This window comes from Protopterus annectens, chromosome 3.part0 (assembly GCF_019279795.1).
Source record: "Protopterus annectens isolate FY-2018-M chromosome 3.part0, PAN1.0, whole genome shotgun sequence".
NCBI classification, from domain to species: Eukaryota; Metazoa; Chordata; order Ceratodontiformes; family Protopteridae; genus Protopterus; species Protopterus annectens.
This window is the reverse complement of record NC_056731.1, coordinates 500,927,910-500,949,998: the sequence shown is the minus strand read 5'-3', so window position 1 is coordinate 500,949,998 and position 22,089 is coordinate 500,927,910. Positions and strand designations below refer to the sequence as shown.

Sequence of the window (22,089 nt, the reverse complement as noted above, 5' to 3'; positions counted from 1 at the left end):
GAGTAGAAATAGACAATAAACTGAACTTTGACATTCACATTTCCATGACCATTAAAAAAGTGCACAAAAAACTAGGAGCATTATATAGAAATCCGCAACTACTTACCAAAGCAGCTAAAATTTCAGTAGCAAATTCCCATCTTATCTCCACACTACTCTACGCCTCTCCAATATTTACTAAACTTAGGCAATGCAACCTAAATAAGCTCGAAACCTGCTACAACAAAATCACCAAATTCGTCACAGGGGCTTCCTACCGTACTCACCACTGTCTCTCACTAGCAGAACTGGGCTGGTTAGAGCTCCCCCACCTCCTTCAATGGTACCAACTTACACTCACCCACAAACTAATAAAGCAAACACTAAAAGTCCCATCTCTCCAGAATCTACTCCAACCCTACATAACCACGAGATCACTAAGATCCAGCTACAAAAACCTCCTACAGGTCACAACAGCCAATAACTCTGCTGGAGAAGCATTATTCTCCTGCACTATAGCCAAACTCTGAAACTCCCTCCCATCCTCAATTACCTCTGTAACCTCTTGCACCCACTTCAAATCCTTATTAAAATCACACTTAAAAACTTGCCAGGTATGCCCTTGCATCCCCCCCTCTAATACCATCCACTCCACCCACCCACTACCTCTCTCTGCTCCCTATCAACAACCTACTCTTAGCAAGCTTGGCTACTCATGTTCCCAGCTACCTACCACATAGTACTAACATCTTGTAGCAATAACTGCTAATGGCTGTTATCAACTACATTTGTAACCATGTTGAGTATATGTCACCATATTTTAAAATTGCACTATGTTCTACAGCTGTTTTACATCTATGTTTTATTCCTGTCTTACGTCCTCAATTGGATTAATGTCTATATTTTAAATGCTATGTTTTTTTAACTGTATAATGTAAGAAATACTTATTGTGGAGCTTTTCTCCCCGGGCCTCTGCTGAAAATGGACCTGTGTCCAGTCGGACTCTCCCAGTCAACAAATGTAAATAAATAAATAAATAAATAAATAACTAAATAAATAAATAAATAATTGTGTAAATCCCAAATATCTACATAAAACAGCGATAAGATCCAAAAAAATAAACAATCAAAATCTTATTAATGATATTAAATATAAAAGTGAATGTTCAGTTAAGAGTACATCTAACTTAATGGGCATATTAGAAGTGTTCAAAAACTACTATAAAGATATAAATAATAACACACCACTTTTGGAGACAGATAATGCAATAAATACTTTTATTCAAGAAAATATAACTGCTAAGTGTCAATGCAACAAAATAGCATATTAAATAAATAAACAACACTAACAGAAGTGAAAGAGCAAATAAAAAAAATTTAAAAGATAATAAAGCACCAGGACTGGATGGAATAATTCTTGAACTATATAAGATTTTTTTCCTGAATATATAATAAAGAAAATGATGAGTGCCTTTACTATGGTTAAGCAAAAATGTATAATACACCCATCATGTAAATACTCAATTATCTCCCCATATTAAAACAAGGTAAGGACCCCAAATTTTGTGATTCATATAGACCAATTTCGTTACCAAACACTGATTATAAAATTTTCATGACAATATTAGCTAATAGGATAAAGAAAATATTACCTAATCTAATACATAATGATCAGACAGGGTTCATTCTTCACAGAAAAGTACAAGATAACATTATTAAATTACTATCATTAATAGACATAGCATGCAAATATAAAAAACAACTTACATTTATCAGCCTAGACATAGAAAAGGCTTTTGATTGTATTAGTTGGTCTTATCTACAAAGAATTCTGATTGGTTTTGAATTCGCCTCAGATTTTGTCAACTTATTAATGAAAATTTATAGTGGGGCACAAGCTTATGTGAAAATCAGATCATGTCTATCCTCATCACTAGAAATCCTCAAGGGAACTAGACAAGGTTGTCTTTTGTCACCATTATTGTTTTCTCTTTCAATGGAATCTTTTGCTACATATATCAGAAACAAGCAAAATATAAAAGTCTTTCAAATTAATAAGGACTATTGTCTTAAGATACAGTTATTTGCTGATGACATGCTGTTAACATTGGGTGATACTGATGGCTCCTTGCATGATGTTATAAATACCTTAAGCAAGTTTAAAAGAATTTCAGGGCTTAAATTTAATCATAATAAATCCAAAACATTACTAATACAAAAAAGATCAACAAAAACCTAAGAGAGAATAGCCTGTTTAATTGGGAGAATGATGTATTAGAATATTTGGGTGTCAGTATAAAGAGTACATGGAAAGAGTCTGTTAAACTAAACTACAATAATTTAATAACCACCATTAGTGAACTAATCAAAAGATGGAATAAAATGTTCTTCACAATGGAGGATAGGCTCTCTTTAATTAAAATGATAATTTTACCTAACATTTTTGTTTTATATATAGTCATTGATACTACCCCCTTCCAAAAACTTATTTAAAAAATTAGATTCCATGCTACTTAAATGTTTATGGTTCCCTTTAAAACCTAGGATTGCATATAAATGGCACATTAGAGCTTGGAACAGTAATGGGATAGCATTCTCTAGCTTAGATCTTTATTCCAAATCAGTTATAATTAATGTAATATTATACTGGATCACACCTGCCTATACATCTGGCTGGAAAACAATACATGAGATTCATATAACTGAAGTCAGAACTATAGAAAATCAATTTAAGGAACAATAAGGAATAAGTACAGTTCGTTGGCTTCTATATGAAATTTATTTAAAGTTTGATCATTTTTCGTATGTCATTAATCAAATATTTAATAACTTTAAAAATATAATTGATTGTAATTACAAAATTAAACAATTTCTATTTCTTATATTCCCTATAGCATACTCCCCTGATTGCCTAGATTCTTTCAACATCAATGCGATGCAAAAATTAAAGGAAAATAACTTGATAGTCTTGCATCTGTTTATTGAAAATAAGAGTATTAAACCACTAAACTCTCTTTTATGTAGTTTTGATAATAGTCAGGATGGTTGTTTATACACTCATTATAGCAGTTTATAGAAAAGAAAATGAGAGTATCAATCAACCTAGAGACTGAATCTATACCTAGTTTGATTCAGCTTTTTATTAGGTGTCGTGAAAAGACAGATAATCAAAAATTAAGTATCTCACCTATCTATAAGATACTAAGAGAAGGCACTCTAAAGTTTGACTCAGATTTTTGGAATTACTATGTAAAGATTAATAGAGAACAAATATCTGATGAATCCAAAAAATTGTTATTGAATTCTATGTATGGTACCTCTTCATTATACTGGAGATTGTATACATGGAAATATATGAATAGGAGTTTCTATACTTCACAGAAAATAAATCTTATACTCAAAAACAGTGAAAGCAAATGTTGGAAATGTGATGAATTACTAGAGGCCAACTGGGTTCACATGTTCATTGAATGCTGAAATGTTGTTCAATACTGGAAAGACTTCAGAGAGTTTGTAAATGCTTTATGGTCTGATAACTGTCATATTTCTAACTCACTAATCCTATTCAGTGTTCCTATATCTAATGTAATACCTAAATCTCAGATTCAGTTACTCTGGTCAATTCTTGCAATTGCCAGAAAAGTTATTACTTTGAACTGGAAAAGTAAACAAGATTTGATGTTTAAAGATTTTATTAATTTAGCAAAAGTTGTTTGTAAAAAGAACTACAAACCATTTGTTATAGAACTCATAACGCATGACAAAAATTGGAAAACCGTTTGAACAAACATTAATAACTTCTCATGGATAAAACGATTGTTTATCATGTGTGAATGAAAATATTGCAAATAGTTTTGCTATTGTTTTGTTGTATTTGTTATATGAATGTAAATCCTGTAAATAGTTTTGTTATTGTTTTATTGTATTTATTATATGTACATTTGCATATGTTTATAATGAAAACAAAATAAAAATATTTTTGAAAAAAAAAAAAAAAAACAAGTCCTAAATACCAGAGAGGAGATAACAGAAAAGTTATACCTTTAAATGAAAGTTACCATTGATAAGTATGCCCCATTAAGTAAATTCCCCCAATCTCAGAAAAGAGAGAAATAATAATAATAATAATGATGATGATGATGATGATGATGATGGTGATGATGATGAAGCTTTCTGTATTCTAATATGGCTTCCAGATGTCCACATTTTGGATACAATGGGACTGAGTATGGAAAGCAAGGTGAGAAATGGATCAGCAGATAATAAGAGTAATCTAAACAAAGTTAAGTGCTTTTGCTTGTTAAAATTCACAGTACATGTCCTTTCCAAGAGCTATACCTGGCAGATTTTGAACATTCATAATGTCAAGATGTAGTTCTATGGATTTCTAATGGGAGGCTGTCAAAAATGAACCACTGGATTCAGTGAACACTCTATCAATCAGAACAAAAAACGTTGACAACAACCAGAAAGAATATCCAATCCAGTACCAAGCACTCGGGTGGAAACTGGAGCAATAACGCAAATAAAATGTAGATGGTGAAGCAAATATGCCAAAGTTTATTCCACAAACCACAGAGATGAATAATCCAAGTCAGTGCAATACGGAGCTATATACTGCACTGAAAGAATGCTACAAACAAAATAAAACACACAGATGGTTTAGCGCTTTCATCTGACAAGTGCAGATTTCTTCAGAACCATGTTTTTTCCAGCATCATCAGTTTAAATAGCCAACATTTTGGCGCCAAAACCTTAATTAATAATTAGGTATACTTTTTTTCTCAATTCAGTCAATGTACTTTACATTAGTATTCGTACAGGGATATATTACAAATTACATAATACCAAACAATATTTAACAATATTGAACTTATTAAAATTATTAAAATTAAAATTTTTAAAATTTAAATAAATATTCCCTAGTATGTAGCTTTCATGGAAAAACACCCAAAGGAAATATTTAACAGACGGGTATGTGTAATTATGTATAACCCATTTGCCAATATTGTCAAGGAAATATTATTTAGACATTGGCATGTCCTTAACCGTGATGAGGAAGCTATGAATATTATAGGTAATACCCCTAGTATCACATTTAAAACTGGTTGTAATTTAAAAAGATTGATAGAAAGTAACAATAAAAATACTAAAGGGAAATGCAATAAATCAATGGGTACAAAAAAGTGTGGCATGTGTAAGCAATGCCAATTTATAAATGAGCAGCACAGTATAAAATTGAAGAATAGCACCCATAGTATATGTACTTTCAAAACTGGGAACTGCAATAGCCAAGGGATAGTTTACTTAGCGACCTGCACTATGTGCAATGCATATTATGTAGGCAAAACCGAAAGAAAATTCAAGACCAGGATATATGAACACACCTATAAGATGAAAAAAGGTGACGTGAAAAATGCTTTGAGTAAACACATCACAGTGAATGGTAAGGAACATGGGTTCAAATTTGCCATTTTGGATCAAGTAGTGAGTACGGTGGGGAGTGGAAATTGGAAAGCTAAACTAGGAGCTATGGAAAGTAGATGGCAAATACTCTTAGATGCTACTACGCATCCTGGTTTCAACGATTATATCAGTATTAAGCCTTTTTTAATTTTGGGATGTCCATGAGTTTCAAGTATACACTTTCAGGTATATCTACACCAGCACCTTTATCTCCACCTTGGCAGCCCCCATCTCTAACCTTCCCTTCCCAGACCATTAGTTGTTACCTCTTTCATTATGTAACTTTGTACCTACTTGAGTCTTTCTTGTCATTTCCACTTTTGTTTTTCACACATAGCTATACATATATTTTATTTTATATCTTTTATATTTTATATATAGTTTTACCTAGCGGTAGACATGTGTGTTTCAGCCTTACATGCTTTAGGGTACAGTCAAGGTTATGGCCATACTACACGTGTACAGAACCCAGTGTAGTTAGTTAGGGTTTGTTATGACACAGTTTCAACCATTATGAAAGCTACATACTAGGGAATATTTATTTAAATTTTAAAAATTTTAATTTTAATAATTTTAATAAGTTCAATATTGTTAAATATTGTTTGGTATTATGTAATTTGTAATATATCCCTGTTCGAATACTAATGTAAAGTACATTGACTGAATTGAGAAAAAATGTATACCTAATTATTAATTAAGGTTTTGGCGCCAAAATGTTGGCTATTTAAACTGATGATGCTGGAAAAAACATGGTTCTGAAGAAATCTGCACTTGTCAGATGAAAGCGCTAAACCATCTGTGTGTTTTATTTTGTTTGTAGCATTCTTTCAGTGCAGTATATAGCTCCGTATTGCACTGACTTGGATTATTCATCTCTGTGGTTTGTGGAATAAACTTTAGCATATTTACTTCACCATCTACATTTTATTTGCGTTATTGCTCCAGTTTCCACCCGAGTGCTTGGTACTGGATTGGATACTCTATCAATCAGATCAAAGAGAGGGCAGCAGAAAAATCAAGGTGATAGGCGCAACTAACTGAACTGGGAATTGACATGCATTCATGGACTACTACGACAGACATCATAAACACACAGCTTATGTTGAGGGAAAACTGAGTGTGATGTATTCTAGGAGTATATGTTAGGCATAATTATATATAGGCACATATACGTAGGTTTTTTGAGGATAATGACTGCAAATCTTTAGAATTTGACAAGAAAAGGAGGCTGTTGTTAGCCACACCTTTTAAAATGTTATGTCTGAATGAATTGCTTTCATGACAACAATGGAATATTCTGAAATTGTGTTTCAAATGTAGATGGTATATTATTTTGTTAGGGGTTGACAAACTCATTTCACTTTAAGTAACATGACATGGCGAAGAGTTGGCTTTCATGGGGGAAAAAGAGCACAAAACTAAAATAGTAGTGAAAACTGAAATTGGTCTAAACCCAAGTCACTCATCTGACCACAAGAAAAACAAAAACAACTGCTGAATAACAATTTGGTTGTCACCATGTCATATGTTAATGACTACTGGCTATGTGATTTGTTGTACATGGAATGCTGAACATGATCGTGCACCTAGATGTCTCATACACATTATGTGGTACACAAAGTCTAGTAGAAATCACTAGACATATCTGGGCTTGCATATTTATTGGGTCAGAAAGTCTGTTTAAATGGATATGTGTAACAGCCAAGATGAGTACAATCTTCTGACAAAGCAGAGATAAAATGAATAATCTGTTACCATGTTATGCCCATCAATTCCAGAAAACAATCGAAGGAGACATAAGGGTGAAAGCAATGGAATGCATCATTATGAAATTTATTAAGGAGAATTTAGACAGTCAACAAGCCCTGGATCCAAGCTAGTTTGGGCATGTTAAAGGCATATGGTGTCTCCTGAACCTGGTTGGCTTCTTTGAGCAGGCAAATTGGTTAACACTGCCTATCTGGACTTGGCCAAGGCCTTTGGTACTATCCTGTATTCTGGCATTATGTATAAGATAATCAAACTAAATGTAAACCCCATGTTACCAACTGGTTAGCAAACTGGCTAACAGTCAGGACTCATTCTATTAGTGTGGGAGGTATGCTCTTTTTGAAAGGAGTAGTTACCAGCAGTATGCCCCAGGGATTAGTTCTAGGACCACTTCCCTTCAATATTTACCTCTTTGATGTCAAGGGCCTGAGGCTTATCAAGTTACAGATGACTGTGAGACTAACAGGATGTTTTCTCTAAACTGTATTTATATTGGTCTATTAAAAATACAAATCTTTAAGTATGTTGATGTATTGCGCATTATTTTATTAATCAAGCTGCCAATGTTTGACCCTGGTTAAGATAAATTCATTAGACTAGTGATGGACGCTACTATGGCAAAATCTATACTTCTAAACAAATCTTGTGAGCAACATAGAGCCCTATATTGAACTGGGGTTCCTATTAGAAGACCAAAGATGCATTCTTTCAAATGCGTCTTGGTCGAACTTAAAAGACAGAAACGGCAAAATATCGAAGCAGCTTTTAAGCAAATTCTTTCAGTAATTCTTTCTCATAGTTGGTATATTTAAGTAGAGGGGTGTGGGGGGCAAAGCCCCCCACTTAATGTAATGTTTAAAGTGTTTTTTTTTTTGTTTTTTTTTTGTTGGAACAGCGATTTTTTTCCTTGGAAAAAAATCACTTTTCTGACAGTTTGACACTGTAAGCTTTCACTTACATAGGGTCAATTAATCACCATTCGCTTTTTTAAGTGTTCAGTGATCTAATATAGACCCAGTGAAGTGAAAGGACAATACTTCTCAATTTAAAAAATGCAGATGTTAAACATAACTGTATAGGTCAATAAGCATTTATTGACATTTTATAGAATACTATTTTTCAAAATAAACTCTAAACAGTGTATTGAAAAGTATACTTCAATCTATGCATAAAATGCCTTATTAATGCTAGCATGCATGCTAATTATCAAAAATACGTGTAAACAAGTACAAGAATATTGCAAAAACTAATCCATATAATACTGGTAAACCTTTTCTCACATTCCAAACAAATTTGCATTTTTAAAGTGATTTAAACTGATGTAACAAACCATTTTTATATGTCCGTATGTTTCTGTCTTTGTTCTACAGTGTATGGTTTGAAATTCAAACTGACACACAAACACTCAAATAGTGACAGCTCTACTTGCAAATCAGGACAAACACACTTATATTAAATAAATTCTAAATAAACTGATGGAACATATATTTTAAAGATGTTTCTTACCAGCCCTTGCAAATCTGATGCATGTACTCATATACCAACCATCACATATAGTTTCTACTTTCTTAAAGAATTTTTCCCAATACTACATATAGTCATCATTAGCAAGGTAGAATATAAATACAGGATATTCTTTTAATGGAGTCTCCGACCCCTGGTCCAAATCCTAATGTTTCATATAATAACAAATCATTTTCAACTATCACTCTTCAAAAGTCACATATAAAATATATAAGTTGAATCTTGCCAAAGAGCTAAACTATTATTACTGTTTCAAGGTGCCTTAACTTTAATAAAATATTAACATTATAACAGCATGTTTTCTGTCTTTATTTTGCCATGGGCAGTTTTTGAGTGTCTCCCTTGAAATGTTTTGCCTCAAACAACAAACACAGAAATAGTTAAGTATGCTATGAGAAAAAATAACAAACAAAGGCACTCTGCATACTGTCCTGTGCTCCTGTTGACCATTTTAGCAAATCATGAAGAATGTCTAAGGCAGAACATAATTGGCAACAAACACCCAGGCAGATATTTATTTCTTTTTTTATGTTATTTGTATGTCTTTTACCACAGCATTCTGAGTGAACAATCACATCACAGACCACTGAAAATTCAATGTGCACAATAAAACACAAGTCATCCATCTTCTTTCATTAACAAGAGTGACAGACAAATACATCTGAATTAATATACAAAATACCATTACCAAAAATGTTTTGGATTCATCCAAAACAGTTGGATGGAGGCCTATCTTCTTTACAATCCAAACATTTGAAGAAACCTTACAAAAGCAATTGTAGAATTAAAGATCATCCTTTTTCTCTGTGTCTTGCATTCATACTAATACCAATTTGCATAAGTCTAGTATTCTCTTGAACAGCTCTCATTAAGTAAAAACAGAGGATTAAATTCAAATAAGACAAAATGCAAAAATGACTACTGCATGAAAAAATGCACTACAATATTTGGTTTTGAAGACTTACTTGTTCTTTAACAGAAGCCAGAATGGCAGAGGTGGTTTCTGTCTCCAAGCTATCTCCATTAGATGTGTTCAGGATAGGGCTGAGAGAATCCGTTTTTTCAGAAGAACAAGAGGGTTGTTCTGGGACAGGCATTGATCCTATCATAATAAATACAGATGTCAGTGATTAATTACCAGTCATACCAACTGAAATGAAAAAAAAAAAGACAAACAGCCATTTTAAATGCAAAGTCAAACTGAAGTGACAGATATGTTACAATTGATTGATATCATTCAGATTTAATAATGTACAGAAAAGTGAAATGCTACATTTTTGAATACATTAGTTATATTGATGCTGGCATGTTCTTATTCAAGCAAATACATGTAAATGCAGATTTACTGGGATGACATAAGCAATCAAATTTACAGGCTGCCCTTTAAATCTATAAAAAGACACCCCCGTCAGATTTAGGAAAATGAAAATAAATTAGTCTGAAATGTTAAATTAATCTCATTTATAAAAATTAATGCCTAAAATGAATATAATTGGGTATATTTCACTATATGGCTTATCATTAAATTAGAGCCACAATCTAATTTTGTTTATAAATCCCATAAAACATATAATAAATTGGTTACAGCTTGCCAGCTCTGTTTCACCACAATTCCTTGATGAAACATTTAGTTAGGCTTTAGGTTAAAACATAATTCAATAACATAAAAAATAAATTAAGTAAACACATCTTGGCTGATATTTTTCTTATATATATATATATATATATATATATATACACACACACACACATACACATACAAAATGGAGTTCATGGTAATCATTCTGTTCTGAAGAGTATAAAATGTACACCTACAACCATATCTTCTAAGTAAAGAAAGCTAAAGAAAATTACCACTCTTTACCCCAAAACACATCTCTACCAAAACACCAAGATTCATTATTATCTCTGCCAATAACACCATGATAGAACAGGTAAACCACACAATATTACTAGTTGTCTTCATAGATGACCAGTTGAAATTTGACTATGCAATATACATGGTTAAAAAAATCATTAAAAACTAGTTATATTATAATGAGTAGGGGGTCTAAATGGAGAGATGATAAAATCAACACGAAAAGGAGAGTAGTTTTGCTGGAATTTAATTAATCCTCAAATGCTGGTGAGTGTCTTCACAAGGTGGACCGTGTTTTTACAAAATCTCACCAAGATGTCACAGATATGCATAGACTGCAGTTTGCATATCACATCATGGACAGGGGTAGGTTAAAAAATAAAAAAGACAGCTGGGTGCCCAAGTCTCAGGATAAAAAAGTGTCCAATGTTGGTATGCACACTGGTGCCAGGACTGGAAAAAAATTACAGTGTACAATCCTCAAGACACAGAAACATTCCTACAATGGGGTTAGGTCATTCTTAGGGGAAAGACTGCTCCCCCCTTGTCTAGTTTAAAGTAGTACTCCACAAAAAAAAGAGCCATAAAGATGACAGAGTGGACTGTTGAGGATAAAAAAGAAGTTATCTATTGTTACTATAATGCAAGAAACCCAGATAGAAGATATTCAAAAAAGATTAGGAGAAAATTTAGAGGAAAGAAAATACTTACACAAAAGTTCCAAGTGCAAATTTGTTTTTGTTAGTACAACAGATCCATGAAAAACATTCTATAGACCAAGAAACTTTGGGCCATTTGTTAAAAGCAGTGACAAACAAAGGTGCAAAAATACAAAAAGAAATCTATAGAGATTTTTGAAAGGTATAAAAAAGAAATATGGACAAGGGTAAGAAAAAGAGATCTGATATGGTGCAATATTTATGCAAAGGAGAAAGCCAAACTAATGAATACAAAAAAGCAGCTCCAAAGATATTGGAAGAGAAATACAGGCAAGGCACCCAGACTTGGAAAAGTTCACAAATACAAAAGTAAGATCACAAACTGGGGGGCATGGAACAGAGGATTAGAAGAGGGAACAGATCAACAAAAATACTTACAAAGATGGATGTGATAAAAGCAAAGAGCAGTATCAGAACAGATCAGGATCTATCATACACTATTGCACATAATATGTAAAAATAACAGCACATGGAGAAAAACTTAGAAGATATCTAGATAAATACAAAGGAAATGGACAAAATAAACAATTCATTAATGACCCACAAAGTTTTATAGAGAATTGGGAATCAAAAGGAATAGATACACCACCAAAAAAAAAAAAAAGAAGAAATACACACATTTTGGTGAAATATCTATGAAGATCCTGTGGAACATAACAAAATTTATTTTATTTATTTTACATTTGTTGACCGAGATAGTCCGTCTGGGTGTGAGCCCATTTTCAGTGGAGGCCCGGAGAGAAAAGTTGCAATAAAACAAGAACAACATTGACAGGTACAGTGTCAGTTTTACATAGAATTTAACAGAAATATCTAGAGACAATAAAGAAAGTACAATATACAATAGGCACTTTAGTGAAAAGGAGAAAGTTATTACAATATATTAAAGTATATATATATATATATATATATATATATATATATATATATATTTTTTTTTTTTTGTGGGCAGTTTTTGAGGGAAGTTGTTGAATGGATAGAAGTAAAAGTATTAGTAAGAATGGATAGAAGTAAAATTAATAGTAAGAAGTTCAAATGTACAGGATATGAAATGGGATTAAGAAGCAGCCAGAAAAAAATTTGAACAAAATTAAGAAAAGCTCCTAATTGAAAAATCCCAGGCCCAGATGAAGTACCTATCTTCTGGTTAAACGTATTAATGTCTTTACACAAAGATTTAGCCCTGAGTAAGAACTACGTATTTGCACACCAGCCTGGATAACAACAGAAAAAAATATATAGGAAACACACAAATCCATTGGATTTTTTACTCTTGGATTTTGCTGCTGTGAGTCTTTGCTTCATGTGTTTCCTTTCTGGTTTTGAGGTGTGCATTTTTAGTTAACAGGAAAAATAATACTCCTCCTTAAATTTGAACCTGCAAGCTATCCTAAAAACTATATACCAATAACTTTCCTTTCGACAACATGTAAACTATACACTGGAATTGATGCTGACAGAGTTTACAGTCATTTAGTAGAAAACTCAATTATGGCAATAGAATAAAAGGGTAACAAAAGAAAGTCATATGAAAAAAGGATAATTTGTTATTAAATAAAGTCATAACGGAGAATTATAAAAAGGGGAAGAATCTAAGTATGGCATGGATAGATTACAAAAAATCATTTGACAGCATCCCATGTTCATGGATAAAGGAGTGCTTACAAATGTATAAGGTAAACCCTACATTGACTGATTACATTACAGCAACCATGAAACAGTGGCAAGCCACTTTGCATCTAAGCCATGATAAAGGACAGATTATTATCTCAGGGATACAAATTCAAAGGGGGATATTCTAGGGTGATTTTCTGTCACCACTACTCTTTTGTTTTACCCTTAACCCATTAAGCTGTGTACTTTATAGATTAGATCTTAATTACATTTCGGCTCCCAGAAAACATCCAAGTGTAAACACGTCTTGTCTTCTGTTTGTGGATGATTTAAAACTATATATTTCATAAGATGAGGAGTTGAAAGCATAACTGCAAGTAGTCAAAAAAACTTTCTCAGGTTATATAAGAATGTCATTCGGGCTTGCTAAATGTGCAAAAGCAACCTTTAAAGCAGGAAAACTGCAGCACCAGGAAAACATCAGTCTGGGACAGGAATGTGATAAAGAGGAAGTTGAACAGGAGGGAGTGTATAAATATTTGGTAATTGATGAAGGATTGACAATAAAGCATGAATAAATGTGAACAAAAATCAGTAAGGAATATTTTAGAAGACTAAAATTAATAGCGAAAACAGCCTTTACATCAAAGAACAAAGTTCAATCTATAAAACAATTTGCTCTTCCTCTAATAACTTGCAGCTTTGAGTAGGTGACTGGTCAATTGTCAGGAAACCAAGAGAAATGTGTCACGCTTTTCAAACTATATATAAAAATCAGTGTATTCCAAGATTATATAGTCCTCATTCTGAAGGAGGCACGGACCTCCTCAAAATTGATTATATGGATAGATCTGCAGTTGTACGATTACATACATATCTGCTGAATTCAACAGATCCAAACATAGCGAAAGTTTTAAAACATGAGAAGAGTAAGTCTAGGATGACTTTCCTGCTTAGTTTAGCAGAAACATATTGGTATCAAGTAGGAATGGAAATCAAAGCAGAAGTAAACAAAAATAAGGTAGCAACTTAATGTGCTAGAAAAGCAAAAGAAAGACTATAAGGAGAAGGCGAGAAATGTGGAAAAGGAATAAATATAGTTGCAAGTACAGAGGACTCTTGGAACAACACACTGTTGATCAGGATCTGATGCAGGGATGGTTAAGGAGAGGTGAATTTAAACCAAAAGATGAAAGGTTAATATTGGTGGCCCAGGAGAGTGGATTTCGTACACACTAGTTTACAAATTCCATTGATCATGTTGGAGAAACAGAAAAAAGCAGGATTTGTAAAACAGAACTGTAAACAGTTGTATATCTTGTGCTGGGTATGATATACAGGTCTATATTACCATGTCAAAAGATGTGTTCGCCGAACACGTCTTAATCGACAGGGAAATATAGACCTGTTAAAATCCCGAACAGTGAATTTTTTCTCAGGGGAAAAAAAATCGCTCGGCCACACACAAAAAAAAAAAAAACTTTCAAACCCTACACAGTGGGGGACTATGCCCCCCACACTCCCCTAACTAAATATACCAACTCTGAGATTGCACTAAAGTGAGGAAAAGGGAAATCCACAATGATGGCCAAGCAATTTTTTTCCATAGGAAAAAATTCGCTGAAGCGGCCGTTCAGGATTTTAAACGGTCGCTATTTCCATGTCGATTAAGTGATGTTTGGCAAACACATCTTTTAATATGGTAATATAGACCATGATATAGTAATAGTAGAGGGCATGTATACTGAAAGGCATAATAATGTGGCAAGACTACTGCATTGGGGGTTATGCAAACATTATAATACTGAAGTAGCTTTGAAGCATTGGACACATAATCCACAAAGCATTATAGAGAATGATGAAGTTTATATCACATGGGATTACCTATACCAACAGTTCAAAAAATAGATGTGAGAAAACCAGATATAGTAGTCCATGAAAAGAAGACCAACTTACTATTGATAACTGAAATTGCTACACCCACTTTTTACAGTGTGTTATGTGCAGAGAGACATAGAATCATAAAAAAACATTATTTACAGACATAATTGAGCGCAATGTGGAAGAAGGATAATTAGACAGTTCCAACAGTAGTAGGAGCAATAGGTCTCTTAAAAAATAATTTACAGTTGTATTTAGATATGCTTCCAATACATGTAAATCCATGCGAATTACAAAAGGAGTCCATTCGGGATGCATTGAGGATGCTGCGAAGAGCACTTCTGGCTCACATCAAAAACTGAAACAATACTAATTTCATGAACTTTAATCATTTAATCATGGGTCCATTCCCAATGTGGTACTAGAAACCCAAAAGATTTGGAGAAATTGAACCAATTAAAAGATCTATATCACTGATGTAGTCAAAAATGTACAACCTCTACTTAGTTTACTTCATCTTTCCTGAAAGCTGCCACAATCATCACTCACCTTCAAGTGACACAACTGTCTAAACCTGAGCAATGTTACAATAAAATAGACAAATTTGCAATTAACTGTAACACTACCTAGCTCAAGTAGAAATGAACTGGTTAGAACTACCACATCACCAGGCTCTTTCTCAGTTAACTACAATACACATACTTCTGTGTATGCCCAGCCTTAACAACTTAATACAACACTGCCTTCCCAAAAAATGTGGTCACTGAACACTGTAACCAATTTAAATTGGTAACTTTCTATACCTAGTGTAGCTAAAATATGGAAATATATACCATTACAACTGAAATCCATTCAGAATACAAACTCATTTTATTGAATCTTCACTTGTGAAATCAGAAGATCTGTTCCTGTGCACCTCCAGGAGAAGTGTCACTGTTATCTTCAGCTTGGCATATTGTGAGTTATTTTTTTTCACTCAGAATCCTTTGCCCAGAACCAGTGTTTACCAAAACCTGAACAGCTTTATTTGCATCTTCAAGCCATATGTATTTTTGTGACACTGCTTGTCATATATCTACTTCCAATATAAACCTTATGATAGCCATATATAATTGTTTCTCAACTTGCTTAATACCCCACCTCAACTTCAGTATTAACATTTTCTGTGCTGCTAAGCTCCTTCCCTCACTTCTGTTTCACTGAATTTCTAATCACTAATCTCAAAATCTATTATCTAGTTGACAAACCCACTGATACACCACTTGAAATACTCAATGTTCAATATCTAAAATACATTTTAATTGTAAATGTTTCATATTCCCAAGTCTCTGCTTATACTTATCAAGGGTACCAGAACTTGTTAGAGATTTGGGATGCACGGCTATTCTTAAAAAGGCCCTTGTGGTCATTAGCCTAGTACACACCTATGAACCTACAAATCTACTAAATGCATAAGTATCTTTTATTCTGTAATAATTGCCTTTATAAACTATGAATGTAATCTAATTAGCAAATACTTGTGCCTCTGTCGAGCAGTGACACTGAGGTAATCCCTGGGGTATATGTGATCTCCCATCCATTGGTCAAGATTTCTCTTGAACAAGGCCAGCGAGTGCTCTGCCTCACATGTGCCGGGATTTTGTTCCACAGCATAGGAGTCTTTGGGTGATGAATCTATCCCTCCAGCACGTCCTATTAATAGCCGTGTCGAGGTTTAAGTCTCCGCCCTTGTGGCTCTGATGGATCTAGATTTTTTGAGGTGAAGCATATTCATCAAATCTGGGTTTGACATGGCCTTGTATGTTAGGCAAAGGTCACCTCTGAGCAAGCGGTAGCGACTGAATAGAGCTGGAGTTCTTTCAGTCGGGCAGCATAGGATAGATTTTTGAGACCCTTTATCCTTTTGGTGAGGAACTTTGTGGCCTCTCCAGCTGCTGCAAGTGTCGGGTCAGATACATTCGAATGGGGCATTGTACTCAATCATTGGTCTGATGAGTGATGAGTAAAGGGAGACTATGACCTCCCTTGATCTAGATGAGAATCCCTTCATGATAAGGTGGGCAATGTAGAAGGTCTTCCTACTTTAGCTACATGGGTGTCGAATGACAGACTACTATCAACCTGGGTCCCCAGGTCCCTGATAACTTCTTCTGTGCTCAGTGGATTGCCACCTATTTGGTAGCTAGGGGTAACCTTGTTTTTCCGAAGGGTATGACTATGCATTTTTTGGCATTTAACTTTAGGCCGTGGCTCTGGCACCAGTTATCCGTTCTGTGAGACCCTTCTGTAGGATATCTGTGTCAGATGTGTTTTCTACTATGGCGCCCAGTTTGCAGTCATCTGCAAACTTTGTCAGCCATAACCCTCCTGTGTTTGCTTGTACTTCGGAAAAGTAGATGCCAAACAAGAGTGGGCCCAGGACTGAGCCCTGTGGGACACCACTTGTGACAGGCTTTGAGTCTGACATGGCGCCAGCAACTCTGACCCTGTGTGTTCTGTCACTCAGCCAGTTTGCAACCCATCTTGTGATGTATGGGTTAACATTTAAGCTGATGAGTTTTTCAATGATACCAGTGGGGTATTGTATCGAAGCCTTAGCCAGATCGAGGTAGGCTGTATGGACTGCCTTTCCCTCATCAATGGCTTTGGTGACTGTTTGAAAAGTCAACCAAGTTTAAAAGGCATGATCTGCCTTTGACAAAGCCAAACTGGGTTGGATCCAAAGTCTGCAAATTCCCTATGTCTTTATTTATGAGGTCCATTATGATCCTCTCCATGGCTTTGCAGATAAGGCTTGTCAAGCTAATGGGCCGGTAATTTCCAGGGTCGGTGGAGGCACCACCTTTGTGAAGTGGGACCACAGTTGCAGTGCGCCACTCCTGGAATGCGTATCCAGAGGTAAGACTTTGATTAAACAGCTGTCCTAGCTGTGGGTTTAATTCCTCATTGAGTTCGTGGAGCACCAGAACTTGTTAGAGATTTGGGATGCACGGCTATTCTTAAAAAGGCCCTTGTGGTCATTAGCCTAGTACACACCTATGAACCTACAAATCTACTAAATGCATAAGTATCTTTTATTCTGTAATAATTGCCTTTATAAACTATGAATGTAATCTAATTAGCAAATACTTGTGTCACTGTTAAAGTATATTATTTAATGTCTGTTCATGTAATTACCGAATATCTGCTTAAAATCGTTTGTAACATGTTGAAGTGTTTCTCCCTTGGCCTCTGCTGAAAAGGATTTCTGACTAAACATATAGTGAGACAAACCCAGTAAACAAAATCAAAATAAAAATAAGTAAATAAAAAAAAAAAAAGAAATCATGTTCATTGGTGAAATGTCCACTGTGAGGGGAATTTATAATGAAGACTACATTAAAAAGTAAGCAGTAGATAGTCATTAAAAATAAGACGAGGAAATGGTAAATATTGTAGTTGTTTTTTATATCAGTCACTCATCATAAACTAACATAAGTATGAAAGAAGTCAGTTGTAATAGATGAATTAAAATTCTGCATGCAACACAGATCAGTTGCAGATATTACAACTTCCACTATTACAAAGTTTTATACCTACAGGAGAAGGAGATTAGATGAACAAGATAAATAAATAAAGAACAAACTTACATTAGAAACAAGTGGAGCAGAGTGCTCAAGTAAAATAAAAAAAAAATTAAAACAGAACTCAAATATTACAATCCTTAAATCTAACAGTCATGCAGACAAGTTGTCGTAGACATAGCATTTGTTGCCAAGAGTAGTTATGTACAATGAGAGATGCTCTTTGATCAAGTTTCCCATAACATATTCAGAATGTTGAACAAAATGGAGTATGAGTTTGTAAAACCACATATAAAGTAGTTGGAGTAGGCAGTAGCCAAGGATGAGAACTGTAGTACTTAGAAATGAAGATGTAGAACTGTGGATATGACTATCTGTGAGACAAAATGATAACTAAACAGCAGAGAGACAGTGAATTAACTCAAAAGATGGAAGCTACTGATGGGAGGGAGAATTAGGGCAATATTGAGATCACTGTTGGATGGTTAAAGATGGGGATTACAAAAGCAGGATGATGGAGGAGGAGATGAAGATGAGGAGAGAAAAAGGTAAAAACTACATGTGAGTAGAGGACAGGGTGTCAAGGTCAGACTGTTGGACATTTGTAATTATGTCGTTTCAGTGAATGGCAGGGTTTAAGACAGGAAAAGTTCATCTAACTGGAATAGAAGGATACAGAGTTGAAGGTCTGGAGAACTGCAGTACAGACTGTAGAGGAGTTTAAGTGATTTTAACAGAGTAGTATCAAAGCCAGACACAGAGAAATTATGCACAATTGGCTGACATCCAGGGAGCAAACTGCATCATCATACTTAATTATGTTTAATTAATTTTAATTTTCAAACTGGGAAATATAGAGATGAAAATGGCATTAAACTTGGATGGGCTGTTCAATGAGGTTCCAGATCATGCATAGCAGGGCAGGAGTGAGTGTAGAGCAGTCTTTGTATTACCCACAGGTTGTCATCCAATGGCTCTTCATTCTACACCCACTTAGCCCATTCATTTTGGAGGAGCCAGGCATTGCCAGGCGAATGGGGAGCCTTATGATCCATTTCTACTTGTCTAGAAATCCCAACCAGCCATTTGTTCTGTATTGAGATTGGGTGATCCTGCTGGTTCTGCAGGAAGTCAATCCTCACCCCTAGGAGCACTACCCCCTGTCAGTTCTATTGAGCTGCACTGCTGCTGCCTTCTGAGGGGCAGCATAAAGCGGCTTTAGGTCAACTGATGCCCTAGGCAAAAGGGCTCCACGGCGCCCCCTACCATACCAACCAGTGTTCCCATCCTGGTCTACCTGCACCAAATAAATACTGGAAAAGTGCCCCTACTAGAGCCGCACCCTAGGCGGCCGCCTAGTTGGCCTATGCCTAAGGCCGGCAGTGCCCACTGTGTTCCACTGCGAATGCTGCCATCTGAAGGGGCAGTATGCCCCTGACAATGAACTACACTACTGCTGCTGCCTCCTTAAGGACAGCATTCCTCTGCCCACTGAGCACCACTACTACTGCTGCCTTCTGAGGGGCAGCATGCTCCTGACCACTGCGTTCCACTGCAAATGCTGCCATCTGAAGGGGCAGAATGCCCCTGACAATGAACCACACTACTGCTGCTGCCTCCTTAAGGACAGCATGCTTCTGCCCACTGAGCACCACTACTACTGCTGCCTTTTGATGGGAAGCATGCCCCTGCCCACTGAGTTCCACTGCTACTGTTCCTGTCTGAAGGGGCAGCATGTCTCTGCCACAGAGCTACACTGCTCCTGCTGCCTCCTGAAGGGGTAGCATGTCATTGCCAATGAACTACACTACTGCTGCTGCCTCCTGAAGGACAGCATGCCCCTGCTCACTGAGCACCACTACTGCTCCTGATGCTGTTGCTGGTGTCTCCTGAGGGGCAGCATGCCGCTGCCACAGAGCTACACCACTCCTACTGCCTCCTGAGGGGAAGTATCCCTGTACCCACTGAGCTCCACTGCTACTGCTGCCTCCTTAAGGACAGCATGCCCCTGCCCACTAAGCACCACTACAGCTGCTCCTGGTGTCTCCTAAAGGGCAGTATGCCCCTGATCACTGAGCTCTACTTGGCTTATGAGTAAGGATGCATAGGCTCAGTAAGCTTAGAATTCTCTGTCTTTAACCCTAGTGCTCCCTCTAAGTGTCACCCATGTGGTGAGCCAGAACTGTCTTTGCAGCCTCAGGATGGGTGAGATGGAAGTAGCTGCTCCCCCTATTCTCCCAAGCCGGCTCATACAGGAGGCAGTGCTACTAATCAGAGTTAGGTTGCTACACACACACACACACACACACACACACACACACACAGCGGGTAAACAGCAAATGAAAGTAGCTAATTTTGTCGGTTGTGTGTGTGTGTGTGTGTGTGTGTGTGTGTGTGTGTGTGTGTGCCCACGTGCATGTGTTTATTTATTCAAAATTACCCATTCTAAAGACTTAAACCTTGCCTGTGATACAAGTTGGACCTGCTGGAGAGACAGGTACATATCTCAGAGACTACTCCTTCTCTGTAACAGGCTCCCCATCCATGTGAAGCAGAGTTCCTCCCTAAACCAAGTCAAGTGTAACTTGGACAATTGGATGGGGAACAGGAAATTCATCCTTGGTTTGGCACCCATGTCTCTAATGGACACAGGCAGGTTGTAAATGGTTCATCTCCCAGGCCCCTGGTTGTAAGTGTTTCACCTCCCAAGCTCCTGCTTACACCTTTCAAGGGTACCAGAACTTGTCAGATATTTGGGATGCATGGCTAGGTTAAAAAAGGCCCTTGTGGTTGTTACCCTAGTAAACATCTGAGAACCTATTCCTTCAATCTATTAGTTGCTCACCCTTTTTCCAATAGGAATTAATTTTCCAATACAGCTCGAACATTGGCAAATATTACTTTCTGAACAAACAAAAGGTTTACCAAGAAACTTGCAGTATGAATCTGAGAAATGTCCCAAGAGGTCATCAAAGAAGGAAAATGAATCATGGTATTGTTGTATTAAGTAATTACTCCTAAGGTATGACAGGAAAAGGAAAGATAAAACAACATCATGTAGTTAAGACAAGGCCTGCTTTATGTGAAAAAGATGTCTATTAGAAAGCTTTTGCTATAGGGTCCTTTTTGAAATAGATTAATAAGTAATAAAATAGAAAAAGTACTGGGTAAAACATTAACTTATAATCAACTTTGTAATAATGTATACAACTGTTGTCCTTTTATAATACTTCTGACGCTTAAGAATATCATTACTGTTATAAAGAAAGTACCAACCATTTCCTTGTGTATATTACAATGTTTGCACCATGAATCACCATGCTCCTACTTAGTGATAACCAAGCCTACTGAAATCAACTTGTCAGAAACTCATTCCAACAAAAAATGTAAAACTAATATACCTACATAAGGGGTTAGCCTCCACATCCCTGAACGTATTTATACCAACTCAGCAGATATACAAATGCAGAGGAAAGGGAAATCCCTAAAATGAATCACAGCTCTCAGACATTTAAAGGTGCACTTGTAGTGACTTTTTTTATGAAAACACTGGTCTTAGCGTTCTACATCAGATAGCAAAAACTGGCAAACTGAGTACTCGCAAAGTTTGAACTTGATGACATGCAGGGAAGTCCTTTATGGGCTTGTACATCAAACCATCTAGAATATTTTTTTTTCTGATGCTAATATGCAGGCTTAATGATTTGAAAGTTAT

At 35.7% G+C, this 22,089-nt stretch overlaps 1 protein-coding gene across 2 annotated transcripts in view; it reads right to left on the bottom strand.

Moving 5' to 3' along the window:
- The window catches only part of CTNND2 (catenin delta 2), a 6,416,678-nt gene that overhangs the window by 4,939,542 nt on the left and 1,455,047 nt on the right, over positions 1-22,089 (bottom strand). For both annotated transcript variants that reach the window (XM_044064921.1, XM_044064922.1), the window contains exon 3: positions 9,705-9,841. In XM_044064921.1, coding sequence (XP_043920856.1) covers positions 9,705-9,836 — 132 coding nt within the window. In that variant the 5' untranslated portion in view covers positions 9,837-9,841. The remainder of the gene's footprint in view (positions 1-9,704; positions 9,842-22,089) is intronic.